The 16,489-nt window shown below is 36.4% G+C and overlaps 1 protein-coding gene across 1 annotated transcript in view; it reads right to left on the reverse strand.

The window, feature by feature from the left end:
• The window catches only part of ALG6 (ALG6 alpha-1,3-glucosyltransferase), a 69,274-nt gene that overhangs the window by 12,503 nt on the left and 40,282 nt on the right, over positions 1-16,489 (reverse strand). Inside the window, exons 8-12 of the mRNA XM_016919768.3 lie at positions 13,160-13,345; positions 12,430-12,565; positions 10,337-10,422; positions 8,529-8,613; positions 5,058-5,128 (exon numbers count right to left, since the gene is read on the reverse strand). Of these exons, the coding sequence (XP_016775257.2) occupies positions 5,058-5,128; positions 8,529-8,613; positions 10,337-10,422; positions 12,430-12,565; positions 13,160-13,345 (564 nt within the window). The remainder of the gene's footprint in view (positions 1-5,057; positions 5,129-8,528; positions 8,614-10,336; positions 10,423-12,429; positions 12,566-13,159; positions 13,346-16,489) is intronic.

Genomic DNA, 16,489 nt, shown 5'->3' on the forward strand with positions numbered 1-16,489 from the left:
TTCCTTGAGTTTGGCACTGGTTTCTTAGATATATACCAAAACTACAATCAAAAGACAAGATAGGTAAATTAGACTTCATCAAAATTAAAAACTTTTGTGCATCAAAAGAACACTATCAAGAGGGTAAAAAAGACAACCCAAAGAATGGGAGAAAATATTTGCAAATCATATATCTGATAAAGGTTAGTACCCAGGATACATAAAGAACTCCTAAAACTCAAAAAATGACAACCCAATTAAAAATTGGGCAAAACAGCCGAGCGCAGTGGTTCATGCCTGTAATCCCGGCACTTTGGGAGGCCGAGGCGGGTGGATCACGAGGTCAGGAGTTCAAGACCAGCCTGGCCAACATAGTGAAACCCCATCTCTACTAAAAATGCAAAAATTAGCCAGGTGTGGTGGCACGCGCCTGTAGTCCCAGCTACTCAGGAGGCTGAGGCAGGAGAACCCGGGAGGCGGAGGTTGCAGTGAGCTGAGACCGTGCCATTGCATTCCAGCCTGGGTGACAGAGCGAGACTCCATCTCAAAAAAAAAAAATAGGCAAAGGATTTAAATAGGCTTGTCTCTGAAGAAGATAGACATATTGTGCCAACAAGCACATAAAGAGATGTTCAATATCATTAGTAATTAGGGATATGCAAATCAGAATCACGATGAGATACCACTCATATCCACTAGCATGGCTATAATCAAAATGATGGAAAATAACAAGTGCTATCAAGGATATGGAGAAATTGAAGCCTTCATATATTATTAGTGGGAATGTTAAGTGGTGCAGCCACTATGGAAAAGTCTGGTGGTTCCTCAATAAGTTAAATACAGAATTGCCATGTGACTCAGCAATTCTACTCCTGAGTATAGACTCAAACAAAAACTTGTACATGAATATTCACAGTGGCACTATTCACAACAGCCAAAACATGGTAACAACCCAATGTCCATCAACTGAGGAATGATGAACAAAATGTAGTGTATCGATACAATGCAATACTATTCAGGCATAAAAAAGAATACAGTTCTGATACAACACGGATGAACCTTGAAAATATTAAGAAGCTAGACACAAAAGACCACATATAATATGATTCCATTTATATAAAATATCCAGAATAGACAAATCCACAGAGATATGCAGAAAGCAGATTAGTGGTTAGAGGGACTGGGGGAAGGGAAAATGGAGGGGACTGCTTTGGGTATGGGATTTCCTTTTGCGGTGATGAAGATGTTCTGGAGGTAGATAGTGGTGATGCTTGCACAACAGTGTGAATGTACTGACAATGTAACATTTATGCTATGTGTACTTTAACACAATTTTAAAAATTAATTTTAAATATTTCTTTTAAAAAATGAATTATCAGCCAGGCGCAGTGGCTCATGCCTGTAATCCCAGCACTTTGGGAGGCCAAGGCAGGGGAATCAGTTGAGGTCAGGAATTCGAGACCAGCCTGGCCAACATGGTGAAACCCTTTCTCTTCCAAAAATACAAAAATTAGCTGGGCGTGGTGGTGTGCGTCTGCAGTCCCAGCTACTGGGGAGGCTGATGTGGGAGAATCGCTTGAACCCGGGAGGCAGAGGCTGCAGTGAGCAAAGACACGCCACTGCACTCTAGCATGGGTGACAGAGTAAGACCCTGCCTTAAAAAAAAAAAATTGCATTATCCCTACTTGTCTTTAGTTCTTCTCCTCTCATTTTTTCTATTTTTGTTTCCTTTGTTTTTTGAGATGGAGTTTTGCTCTCGTTGCCCACGCTGGAATGCAATGGTGCAATCTTGGCTCACCACAACCTCCACCTCCTGGGTTCAAGCGATTCTCCTGCCTCACCCTCCCGAGTAGCTGGGATTACAGGCATGCATCACCACACCCAGCTAATTTTGTAATTTTAGTAGAGACAGGGTTTCTCCATATTGGTCAGGCTGGTCTTGAACTCCCAACCTCAGATGATCCACCCGCCTGGGCCTCCCAAAGTGCTGGGATTACAGGCATGAGCCACTGTGCCTGGCCCATTTTTTCTTAACCCTACCTAATCAGGCTTCTCCGTGCATTGCTCCACCAACACTCGCCCTACTAAAGTCACCAGTGACTTCCTATTGCTAAGGCAAATAATATATTCTCAGCCCTCATCTTATTTGACCTATAAGCAGCATCTGATGCAACTTACCACCTCATTTCCTTAACACACCTTCTTTTATATATATATATTTATATATATATTTATATTTATATTTATATAGATAGATATTTATATTTATATAGATATATATTTATATATAAATATATATTTTGATATATATTTATTTATATATTTATATATATTTATATTTATATATTTATATAAATATATATTTATTTATATAGATATTTATATAAATAGATATTTACATATAAATATCTATATAAATAGATATTTACATATAAATATCTATATAAATAGATATTTATATATAAATTATATATATACACATATATGTATATATATATACTTTAAGTTCTGGGATACATGTGCAGAACATGCAGGTTTGTTACATAGGTATACACGTGCCATGGTGGTTTGCTGCACCCATCAACCTGTCATCTACATTACGTATTTCTCCCTAATGCTATCCCTCCCCTAGCCCCCCACCCCCCAACAGGCCAGTGTGTGATGTTCCCCTCCCTGTTTCCATGTGTTCTGATTGTTCAACTCCCACTTATGAGTGAGAACATGTGGTGTTTGGTTTTCTGTTGCTGTGTTAGTTTGCTGAGAATGATGGTTTCCAGCTGCATCTGTGTCCCTGCAAAGGACATGAACTCATCCTTCTTTTTGGCCGCATAGTATTCCATGGTGTGTATGTGCCACATTTTCTTAATCCAATCTATCATTGATGGGCATCTGGGTTTGTTCCAAGTCTTTGCTATCATGAACAGTGCTGCAATAAACATACATGTGCATGTGTCTTTATAGTAGAATGATTTATAATCCTTTGAGTATATACCCAGTAATGGGATTGCTAGGTCAAATGATTTCTAATCCTTTGGGTATATACTCAGTAATGGGATTGCTGGGTCAAATGGTATTTCTGGTTCTAGATCCTTGAGGCATCACCACACTATCTTCCACAATGGTTGAACTAATATACACTCCCACCAACAGTATAAAAGCATTCCTATTTCTCCACAAACTCTCCAGTATCTGTTGTTTCCTGACTTTTTAATGATCACCGAGGCAGGAGAATCGCTTGAACTAGGGGGGCGGAGGTTGTGGTGAGCCAAGATCACGCTATTGCACTCCAGCTTGGGCAACAAGAGCAAAACTCCATCTCAAAAATAATAATAATAATAAAATAAAATAAAATTGCAACCTCTACCTGCATCCCATCCTCCAGTACTCCTAATTACTCTTGCTCTGTTTTATTTCTCCATCATGGTATTTATTACCTTCTAACACACTCACTTCTTTTTTTTTTAATAAGTGTCTATCTTTAAGAATGATAGCTAAGAAGGCAGGGATTTTTGTCTGGAATATATCCCACGTGCACAAAACAGTGCCTGATAAATAGAAGGCACTCAATAAATATTTACTGAATGAAATATTTGTTTAATGATATGATTAGCTGGGACCAGGTCAAAAGGAACTTTTATTTAATTTTTTTTTTTTTTTTTTGAGACAGAGTCTCAGTCTGTCGCCCAGGCTGGAGTGCAGTGGTGCAATCTCAGCTCACTGCAACCTCCACCTCCTGGGTTCAAGCAATTCTCCTGCCTCAGCCTCCCAAGTAGCTGGGATTACAGGTGCCCGCCACCATGCCCGGCTAATTTTTTTGTATTTTTAGTAGAGACAGGGTTTCACCGTGTTAGTCAGGAGGGTGTCGATCTCCTGACCTCATGATCCGCCTGCCTCAGCCTCCCAAAGTGCTGGGATTACAGGCTTGAGCCACCAGGTCCAGCCCAAAAGGAACTTTTAATGCAAACTGTAAAACCATTTACCAAAAATAGATTAAAGCCATGCACTGTTACAAATAATCTAGGTGCATTTGTAAAAAATGAACCCCTAGAAGTTCAGTGTCTGAGAACTAATCTGGTCAGATTATAGGTCCTGAATGAGCTGCCTTTCTATGAGTATAAATTCTGGGGAAATATATTAATACATGTTTGAAAGTAATGCCTCTCCACAGTTTCATCCCCTGGTACCAGTGATTTGTGTAGGGTCAGCCTAGCCTCATATAATAGTGGTAAGCTCTAACTCAGGTTTGGGCCTCAGAGGATGGCATTAAGCAGTCTTCCCAGTCTACAATGATATGAGACTGTTTTATTTAGAGCCAAGAAGCCTTCCACACAGGCCAGCCCAGCTCTGCACGAAGGTTTTAGTCCAAAGCTCCACCTAATAAAAGCAATACTGCCTGCCATTTGTCATTGGTCATTCTGTACATGTATCTTCCACAGGATCCTAGTGAACATAGGGTGAGGGGTAGAGCAGTAGTGGGTTGGGATTGACCTAGAGGAGGATTTCAGTATTCCAAAGGGTTCTATGTGAATACTATTTTAATATTAGGATATCATACTCCCAGCTGTCATCCACTGCTTTCTATGAACACCAGGAAAAAAATTTAATGCTTCTAAAACAAAGTAGTCTGGTTACAGATTGCCAATAGGGCCTAAACTAAGCTTGTGGCAAAAAAGAGAAAGAAGGCAACATACAAAAGACCCCATGGAAGTAAATGGAAAGAAGAAGGCTACTGAATAGATGTGGAAATGAATGAAATGAAAAAGCAAAGATGACAAACAGGCTCCAATCTGATGAAAACCTCTTTGAAGGATATATTTTTTATTAGCATGTAGAAAATATAAGTGAAGGAACAGGAAGAAATTACTATTATGTCAATAATATTCTACCAAAATTTTTCAGTTTAAAATACATTTTATAAAGAAAATCAAAAATTCTGGAAAAAAATGACTATGAAATCATTTTATGCAAAGATAACATTTGTGTAGTTTTGTTTTGCATTCAAATGTATATTTGTATGTAAATTATAAAGTTATACTATAAACACATAATAAACACATATTTCAAATGTTTCTACTTACAGTGACACCAAGAGAATGGATTTTTCATGTACTTGGAAAGAAAATAAAAAGAATGATAGTGCACAGCTAACCTTTAAGAAAAAAGGGGGGGAAATGAGATATAACAACTTGTGAAATAGCATATATAGTTAATTATAGAATCTAAATAAAAATCATTTCAAATGAAAAAGTTTATTAAAGCTCTATTTAGAAGTAAAATACAAACAACACTAGTATGCATATTTTAATCAAATTAAAAAATTGACATATTTTTTCAAAAAACAATGATTATAAAGCTTTATTTAACCATCTAAGTTCATCACAACTCAGTTATTAATAAACAGAACTAGTAAATACCTCAGACACAACAATCATACATTCATCCTCCCCTGGAATCTCGGACAACTTAAATTTAAAAGCATGAAAGACAAGAAGGTCAGAATCTAAAACCGGCAAAACAACTCTATTTTGGTGTTTTAAAACATGCACTTCAATAAAATATATTAATGTTTTATAAATTAATAACGTGCTATTTAGAGTTTTAAAAAAATTATCTATTTTGAGAAGTTTATATTCTGCAAATTAGATATGGATAACTATCCAGTTGCTCAAGCAAAAACCTTGAATCTTATCCATGCTACACATCTAACCCATCAGCAAATGCTATCTACAACACCTCCTAAATACAATATCCATCCACTTCTCTCCATTCCCCTCTGCTAAGGGTGGCAGAGGAGTGGTCTAAGCCACCCTCCATGTTTGTAGTAGTGCAATAATCTCCTAATTGGTAACACTCCTGCCTCCTGATAGTCCATTCTCCAAACAGCTACTATATCAGATCATGTAATTTTCCTGTTTAAAATCCTCCAATAGCTTCCTATTATACTTAGAAAAAAATCCCAATGCCTACAAGATCTGGTTCCTGCCTTCCCTTCCAACTCATCTCTTGTATCTCCCTCACTCATTTTACAGCAGCCACTTCATTCATCTCCTTTTGCCAAATGTGTTCCTGCCTTAAGGAAAAATATGATTCTATCAAGTCAGGGCCCAGATCTTCTTGTGATTGGCTCCTTCTGGTTGGTCATTCACTTCTTGGCTCAAATACTATTTTAATATTTAATATTTATAAATATTATTTAATAATTTAATAATTTATTAAATATTAAATTATTAAATTTAATATTTAATAATAAAGCTACTCAGAAAAACCCTAAACTATAGAAACCTTCTCTAGAAAGGTTTCCTTTACTCAATCTAAGTGTCCCCTAACCTCATTCCATCAGCTCTCTTTTCACATAACACTACTTTTTTTTTTTTTGAGATGGAGTTTCACTCTTGTTGCCCAGGCTGGAGTGCAGTGGCGCAATCTCCACTCGCCGCAACCTCCGCCTCCCAGGTTCAAGCGATTCTCCTGCCTCAGCCTCCCAGTAGCTAGGATTACAGGCATGAACCACGACGCCTGGCAAATTTTGTATTTTTAGTAGAGACAGTTTCTCCATGTTGGTCAGGCTGGTCTTGAACTCCCAACCTCAGGTGATCCACCTGCCTCGGCCTCCCAAAGTGCTGGGATTACAGGTGTGAGCCACCGTGCCCGGCCAACACTACTTTCTTCATAGCACTCATTACTCCCAGATGCTTTCTTGTTAATGGATTTATCTTGTTTATTGTCCCTCTCCTGCCACTAGCATGGAAGGCCCCAAGTAAGAGAGCAGGGATGTCATCTGTCATTCCTTTACATGCCAGTACCTAGAGGAGGACCTGGCATATGAGAAGGCACTCAATACCTGAAAAATTAAATATAAATCCTTTTGCTGCTATACATACACCAGTATTCATGCTATCAGTTACCTCAATTATAGATTTATATTGAGATATAATTCAGGCAAACATGATTGAAAGGAAAATACTTTTAAAACAATTATAATGGGAAATGTTCTTAAAACTCTCAGAAGTATACAGTAAGAATTCAAAGCATGATTAACAAAAACAAAATAACAAAAATCCTACATTTAAAAAGTTTTAACACAATGGCTTCTTTTAAAACATACCAAACTGAAAAAAATTACAAAACTAAGAAAAAGAAAATGTTTTTTCTGGCTTATAATCCTAAAAGTAATCATCTCTAACACTGCTAAAGTTACCCAAACTCTGAAATTCTATTCTATTATCTTTGAACTGTACATTTATTTAGCATTCTACTTCCTAGAAAAACAACAATCTATCACAAGCTTGGAAGATATTTCAGGTTAAGCCTAGTGAAGACATCAGAGCATTACACCATATCCATTCTGTTCTAACTATCCAATAGAATATTAACAACAGATGACTTGGTATGCTCAGAGTTCATTCACAGAATCAAACAACACAAATCATCAATAAAAAGATAATTAAAAAGAAAAGAGGAACATAAAGCTATCCTTTTTGCATTGTGGTAATGAGATGCACTTTTGAAGTATTTCACTGTTATGTTCTTTTCTGGCTTGTTTTTATCCAACGTACTTACATGGCAGTCCCAGACTTGGAACCCTAATTTCTAAATGTTGCCTCACATAAGTCCAGTAGGACTTACTGTTTTCAGAAACTAAATGTTCTTGATAGTTTAAAAGGTATTTTTTAAATGTTATTTTATAGACCATGGCACACAGGAACAAAATTTTAAATGCCATAGAAACACAACCAAGAAGACTTTGTAAAGCTACTCAGAAAAACCCTAAACTGTAGAAAATGCACCTAGTCCATCTTCAAACTGACACAAGTCATCCTCCTAAAACAGAGATCTGCCCCCTCCCCTTCTCAAAAATATTTTTTAGTTTCTCTTGCACACAAATCAAACTCCAAACCTTTTCAACCAAGATTTTCAAGGTCTTCAATAATTTGGTCAATTTTTACCCTTATCTTTCACTATATCCTCTCCTACTCTCAACACATACACACAAAACTCACACAAGTTATATTGTTTAATAGCTATTCCCAGAATATCCTGTGTCCTTTCCCATCTCTGGACCTTCAACTTCTTCCTTCTGTTTTGAACTTCTCTTCTGCTATATAACCTGCTGTTCTAACCTTGCCCCACTTTCAAATTTGGGCTCAAATCCCACTTGCCCTAAACAGCATTCTAAAATCTCCCCCCGAGATAATATCTCCCTTTCCCACACCATCATAGGACTTCATTTGTACCTGATAGAACTTAATACCATCTGTTTTATAGCATAACTATTTAAGCTACTTAAGTTCATTGCCACTGTTTTCTACTTTGTAGTCCCTCATTAACTAATACGAAACAAATTAAATAGTTGAATTAACTGAAAGAGTATTGATTGCTTAGCTTAGTGTCTAACACAGAAGCTAAGTATGGGAAACATCCAATAAATGTCTGCCAAATAAATGAATGTCTTGTTTCCCAACCCAATAAATCCTGTGCAGACCATGAAAATAATTTTTAAAAGATCAGTTGTGGCAAGAATTAAGTATCTAAAGTAATGAAAAACTTACCAGTGTAAATTTGAATCCTTTGGAAGAGGGCTGAAGTATTAATTTTATGCATGCAGGAAGCAGGCTCAAAAACGTAAAACAAAAGCTAAAAAATTAATACAAATCAAATATTTGTCTTCTTTGTAGAGGTATAAATCTAGCTTAAATAAGGAAATATTTTTTAAATATAAGGATCATATTATTTATCAACTTAAGTTTATTTCAAACTATATTTTTATTTATTAAATTTAAAGATGAAATAACATTTAAACAAAATCTACACATTGATATATATATACTTTTATACACGATTACATAATATAGACCAAACATGATAAAACTAAATATTGCTTCTGTTATTTTAGTATTTAATATCATGTATAGAAAATATACAAAGATACATAGTTGAAGGTCAATTATCAAACACTCAAAATAAGAAAACATAATGAAGTATAAGAGATAATGCTATATCTGTAACACAAACATTCATAAACTTTACTCACAAAAGAGTCTCTCTAGCCCTCATTTCACAAACATTGATTATCTGATTTTCAAGCCCATGGTAAATCATAAAGAACAAGGTGGAAAGGGAGCAGGAAGCTACTAGAGCTTCTCCTAATGATGGCTAATGGGTGGGAGGAAAAAGAACTAGAAAAAGCAGACAGACTCAACAAGCAAAGTGGCCTGGAACCATTTAGTACTATGGGAAATAGCCCCTGAAAGCCCTGAAAACAAGTATATAACCTAGTACAATAACTGATTTTTCCCAGTTGTAGATTTTGACTCGTCAACTTGGCTAGGCTGAACTAATGTCCCTAGAGTTCCCTTCCTGTATGCCTTTGTTAGGGTGGGCTACAAGGGAAATTCTCATAAGATTTGGAAGACAGAGAAGCCACACCCATCTCATCTCCCAGCTATTTGAACACTAATCTGCTGTGAAAGAATTTTGCAGATGTGAAACCCCTACTCAGCTGATTTTAAATTAATCAAAAGGGATCTTGTCCTGAGGCGCCTAACTTAATCAAATCAAAGCCCTTTAAAAGACGGCTGAGGCCTTCCCTAACAGCATCTGGGTCTGAATTGCTCTTCCTTCCCCCCTAGATATTCCCTCCTGACTGCTTGCCTTGTGACTTCTGTTTTGCTTAGCTGGCCCTACAACTGCATAAGCCAATTCCTTGTCACGAATTCACACACACAGTACACAGTGATCTCCTACTCCTACTTCTTGGATTGATCCTGACTGATACACACTGAATATCATGACTCTTCAACATAATATTAATCGTATTTAATGTACTCTCTGTTCAAGGAGAGAACAAGGTAACAATTCAGAAATTTTCACATAAAATAATTCAAGTTGAAGAGTTTTATTGTACAGAGCAATAGGTCTTTTATGTGGAAAATCCTCTAAAGAAAAACACCTTGGCTGGGTGCAGTGGCTCATGCCTGTAATCCCAGCACTTTGGGAGGCCGAGGTGGGTGGATCACCTGAGGTCAGGAGTTCGAGACCAGCCTGGCCAAAATGGTGAAACCTCATCTTTACTAAAATACAAAAATTAGCTGGCCATGTGGCGGGCGCCTGTAATCCCAGCTACTCCGGAGGCTGAGGCAGGAGAATCACTTGAACCCAGGAGACAGAGACTGCAGTGAGCCGAGCTCAAGCCACTGCACTCCAACCTGGGTGACAGAGCCAGACTCTGTCTCAAAAAAAAAAAAAAAAGAAAAGAAAAACACCTCATTGCCTAATGATGCCAAATAAATGAAATAATACCATAATGCTTTTAAAGAGTAACTTATAAAATACTACATACAAACTTTGTTTCTCTTACCTCATTATTAATTGGATGTGACGTGGCAAAATATCCTTAATCTTCAGAAAGACATTGAAGCTGCACCAGATATTGGCTACTTTATCCTTAAAAGAGATTTGTTAGCTTTACATTCTGGTATAATTGAAATAAATATTAAAACCCATGAAGTACAGCCCATAATCTCTAATAAACTTTTTGAGATGTGAAACTTTTAGTCACAATTATAACTAAATAGATTAAATCCTCTAGGAATAAACATATACGCATACACTGTCTCAAGCATTTTTCATTTTTGTGCAGGGCAGTTGATCAAAAGCATTGGCCCACCATAATCCAGACATTCCCAAATACTTAATAGTTTTCAAAGAGCAGCGCACTATCCCTGAATACTGAAGTCATTCATCTTGGGAAATTTTTCTAAGAAATGTTTTTTCTACAATTTATAGAATACATATTACATTTGACCCATTTTTATCACACAACTGAATTTACTTAGAGTAACAGAGTAACCTGCTAGCTACTAGCAATGACAAGAGCTAATTGCTAATAAATCAAAAAGTCTAAAGACATTAGCAGTTGTGCTAGGATCACTTTCAAAATTAAGTTTGTAACTACAGCTCTCCTGGTGGTGAAATCCGTTCTCTACACAGCTGCTTGACTTACAGCTGTGCAGACTTAACATCAAAAAAGTAACTATCACTGACAACTATATCATCCCACTTTCCTCTGCTGGATCAAAGAAAATGCTTTTCAGATTTTGAAGGCAAGAAGTGAATGGAAGAGACTGGCAACACCATCAAACATGTCTGATACTCATTTTTATAATTATCATGATAAATGCCATTTCTGAAATGGAAGGTAAGGCAAATAATTAGGCAGCTTACATAGAGAGTTAAACTTTTCTTTATGTAAGTGTTAGAGGTTATATAAAGAAGAGGTTAGGAAAACAATTTTCCAAGTTCAAGTCACAGTTCTGCTACATACTAGTTATAGGAATCTTTGACCTCAGTTTTCTAATCTGTAAAGTGGAGACAATAGCTACCACAAAGCTACTGTAAAGATCAAATAAAATTACATGGAAGTGTCTGGCACCTGCTAAGTGGTGGTTGTAACAATAGTGATTATTTAGATCATCACTACCATCATCCTGTTGACACACAGTCACACATTTCTGTTCCTTCACAACACCAAACTCCCATCTTAGTCGCTTTCAAAATGCTGGTTCCATCTTCCTATAAGTCTACTGAAAGATATTCTATAGAAATTTATATATTCAAAACTTAGGAAAATATGCTTTTAAAATTATTTTTAAAAGAAATGCTAGCAAATTATCTATAAATATGTTGTTTCTGTCTAACTTTATTAAAAGGCCTTTTTGTTTCAGAAAAATGGTTTGTTTAATTTAATTACCAAATCTAAATGATCAAATTATTCACATAATAAAAGTTTAACAAGAGTGATTAAACTAGCATTAAATGAAATGAAATGACAGATTCTCATTAAAAATTACTATGGATGAAGGTTATATATCTCATAAGAAATTATGAGATCTTCCTGAAGCAACATGATTATTAGTTTTACAAATAATTTTCTAAGACTAAAAACAGAATATACACCAAAAAATTACACAGCTGTTAAAATTAAGTAGCTGAAACTTCTCATGCTGTCTTTCATTACAAACCCTATTTCATTACAAAAACATATAATTGAATTATGGATCTGATGATGGCATGAATATTACCTATTGATGTAACATACTAAAAAATGCCACCTGAGCTAGGGGTTATATAATGGATTAAATAACTAGCAAGGTGCACACACCCTGTTGTCCCAGCTACTTGGGAGGCAAAGGCAGGAGAATCACTTGAGCCCAGGAGTTCAAGGCTGTAGTGCACCATGATTACCCCTGCGAATGGCCACTGCCCTCCAGCCTGGGCAACAGCAAGATCCTGTCTCAACCAATCAATTAATCAATCAAGCAATAACTGGCAAGGAATGATTACAGGAGGAAAGTAGCTGAAGTTCCTATTCCTTGTACCTTCTACATGAAACCCCTAAAGGTCACAGGTAAGGTACAGTAACAGAAAGGAGAGGAAAGTGTTTAAACATGCCTCAAATAATCCACGATCAACCGGGAAGAGTCTTCTTAGAACCTGCAGGGTTTGTTCCCTTTCTGTAAAGAATGGCAGCCAGCAGAGAACGAAGGAAGCCACAACAATACAAGCTAGCTTAACTAGCAACACAAACCTAAAACAAAAACAAAGGTAGGCAGTAAGATAGGGAAAGGTCAGTAATTCTGCAAAATCAACCTGAGTCTCACTGAACATAATACATGCACATGTATAGTAATGCCAAATCTATGTTACCAATATAGGCTTAAGATGGGAGTGTGCTCAAATCAGAGGTAAAAAATTCACAACAGCTAAGATGTGCACTTCAACAAAAGGACTGTTATCACCATCCTAATTAACATTTATGTTAGATGCCATTCCTATAGGAATAAGAGAGTGCATTCATGAAGAAAAATATCAAATGGGGATGTATTTCTAATAAGTATATAATGTAGTAAGCTCTAAAGTGATAAAATCCTACAGCAAAGTTCTAACTACCCAATCCACACTACCAGTAAATATACATGAATTGAAATATTTCTCTAGTTAGGAAAATTTAAAATAAAATACAGAACATGACTTCATCTCTCTCTTCCCACATACCCTACAGCCAAAATATTTATAAGAAATCACCAAAAGGCAAAGTGAAAGATCATCTTACTGCAAGTAAGTATGCCAAAAAAATTATCTGAAGTAAATTTTTGGATTCTAGTGTTCAAAAGTCACTCACCCCTTTCCTTTGAGGCCTTTTTTAAAACATTTGCCAAGTAAAAAGCAAAAAAATGGCAAGGCGTGGTAAAGTTCCATCTGTTTATAATTTATAGCTAAGCAAAATGCCAGTGACCCTAGGAGGTCGCAGTCACAAGATACTCCAAGAACACCCCACAAAGCAAAGCCAAGACTCACAGAATTATATATGTTCCTGTGTCAAGGAAATTATCTCAATAATCTTTATAAAGATAGAGCTTTTAAAAAGCAAATCACACAAGAGATATGCTCTATGAAATGCAAGCTCATAGCATATCTCTTATGTGATTTTAAAATAACATATACAATGAAAGCTATTTCCCAATAGAAATTCAAAGTACTGAAGTGATAAACAAACATGAAATTATGTATAACAGCATCAAATACATTAAATCTACTGCTAAGCAGCAACTGATTTGTTTTGGTTTAAAAGAGCTCTAAAGATTTAAAACATAGCTTTGTTTCTGTTAGATTACTTCACAATATTATTATACCAAAATCTAGAGAATAAAACAATGTTCCAACAGCAAATTAAAAAAAAAATTTACTGAGATCACTACACTTCCTCTATTATATATATTAATAGTATAAAGTAATATATGTACTTAATTAGCAACTAACAACATTGTTAATTAAAACAATATCACAATTAGATTTTCAGTTCAAAATGGTGAGCTAGGCACTAATGTTTACCTCCTCTCCTTCCCGAGAGACTCTTAAAATAATAAGAAAAGGAATTTAATAGTATAATTTCAGGCCAGAAGTCGTGGCTCACACCTGTAAACCCAACACTTTGGAAGGCCAAGGCAGGAAGATTGCTTGAGCCAGGAGTTTGAGACCAGCCTCAGCAACATGGCAAAACCCCATCTCTACAAAAAATTTTTTAAATTAGCCGAGTGTGGTGGTGCAAGCCTGGAGTCCTAGTTACCCAAGAAGCTGAGGCAGGAGGACTGCTTGAGCCCAGGAAGTTGAGGCTGCAGTGAGCTATGATCATGCCACTGCACTCCAGCTTGGGCAAGAGAGCAAGAAAACAAAAACAAACAAACAAAAAGTATAAATTCACAGCCATAAAGAGAATGGGAGGATCTGTTATAATAGATAAAGATTTCAACATATTTCTGGAAGACAGAAGTGATAACAAATAAAATAGGATGAAGGAAGCCACAGCTTAGAGTATACATAGAGGAGACTCAGGGTAGCAAAAAGCCAATCCACCCTGCAAGACCCTAGAGAACTTTGGAAACACCAAGTAGGTTACAGTCTTTGAGTAGTATGTGCAGAAGAAAACAAGAGATTAACTGAAAATCCCTAGAGTTTATCTTACCCCACTCCCATGCAAAGATTATCTGGCAACCAAACATTTACCCCAAGGCAACAAAAGAGGGCATATTTTTCTGAAGAAATGAACTAAACTATCCAGTGTAGAGGTTAGCACTATAATGCAAACCCCTCCACATTCTGACATTTAAGCATCTCAATGCGTGGTGGCCAGCTTGCTCCCCACTTATCCTACAGTGGACCAATGATATATAGAAGTCACATGCAGGTGTTCTTGCCTTATTCTTAAATAAAAATAGATACACTAGGATAAAATAAACATTTATAGAAAACCTATGACAGAAAAAGAATCGAAATGAAAGGGAAACTAAATGACCGTGAAAGAATTAAAATCACTCAGGGAACAGTAGTGAACTTTACCAAAAAAAACAAAAAGTAGTAAATTCTAATTAGAAATTAAAAATATACCTAACAATACAAATGAAATTCGATAGAAGTGTTGGGGATAAACTCAAGATAACCCAACCCATAAAACAAAAGACAAAGGGATGCAAAAGATCAAACATCTGACTAATAGGCTCAAGAAAGAAAAAAGTGAGAAAATCATCAAAGAAATAATATAACAGAATTTAGCAGAACAGAAGAACATGAGTCTTCAAAACGTATGGACCCATATACAGTTTGGATATCCAAAACAATTGTGAAAAACACCTACGTCTAAACAAATCACTGTAAAATTTCAGAACCACAAAAATAAATTACAAAAATGGTGGTAATAGCAACAAATGCCTATATAATGCTTAGTGTCTCCCAGGAACTGTCTTAAGTGCTTTACAAATATTAATTCATTTAATTATCAAACTAAGCTTACAAAGTCAGGGTTTCTATTATCCACATTTTGCAAATGAGAAAAGTACATAATGGTTAAAAAATGTGTCCTTACAGCTAGGCGCAGTGGCTCACACCTATAATCCCAGCACTCTGGGAGGCCAAGGTAGGTGGATCACTTGAGGTCAGGAGTTTGAGACCAGTCTGGCCAACACAGTGAAACCCTGTCTCTACTAAAAATACAAAAATTAACAGGGTGTGGTGGCACATGCCTATAATCCCAGCTACTTAGGAGGCTGAGGCAGGAGTATCGTTTGAACCCAGGAGGCAGAGGTTGCAGCGAGCCAAAATCACGCCATTGCATTCCAGCATGGCGAACAAGAGCGAAACTCCGAAACTCCATCTCAAAAGAAAAAAATGTATCCTTACAAGATAACATATGCCTGAAAGCCTTCAGAGTTTAACTCAAATCACAGGGGACATACTACTACAAATTTTCCAGAATGGCTAAATCGAAAACCATTGACAGTTGGTCAAGATGTAGAGCATCTGGAACTCTTACACCATTGTTATGAGAGTCTTAATTGGTACATGCTGCTAAAAACAACTTGGGATTATCTAAAAATGGACATGTGCACACTCTATAACTCAACAATTCCACTCATAAGAGGAATGTTTATATATGTACAAGGAGATATTTATAAGATGTTCATGGCAGCATTATTCGTCATGGCCCAAACTGGGAAACAACCCAAATTACTCTCTCAGTGATAGAATTACATGTATTCATGCAATGGAATATCGTAAAGCAATGAAAGTGAACACTGAATTCACTTTCATAGTTTTTTAACAAACTGCAGCTACACACAACTACATGAATACATCTCATAAACAAAATGTTCAGCCCAAAACGTCAAACACAAAAGAATACTTACTATGCTGTCCCTTTCATATAAAATTCAAAAAAGGGGAAAACTATAGGATTAGTAGTTAGTTCAGGGGTACCATTGGGAAAGGAGGAGGGAGAAGGATGGGGAGGTGTACAAGGGTAGTTTTTGGATACTAGTAATGTTCTATTTCTTGACATGAGTGGTAGTTTGCCAACTCACTGAGCTGTACATTTATATTTTGCATAGTTTTCTGCATGAGTGTCACATTTCAAAGTAAATATAGTTTTAAAACTCTGGTAGATAACATTTTTTCCTTT

The sequence above is a fragment of the Pan troglodytes genome, chromosome 1 (genome assembly GCF_028858775.2).
Source record: "Pan troglodytes isolate AG18354 chromosome 1, NHGRI_mPanTro3-v2.0_pri, whole genome shotgun sequence".
Classification (NCBI taxonomy): domain Eukaryota; kingdom Metazoa; phylum Chordata; class Mammalia; order Primates; family Hominidae; genus Pan; species Pan troglodytes.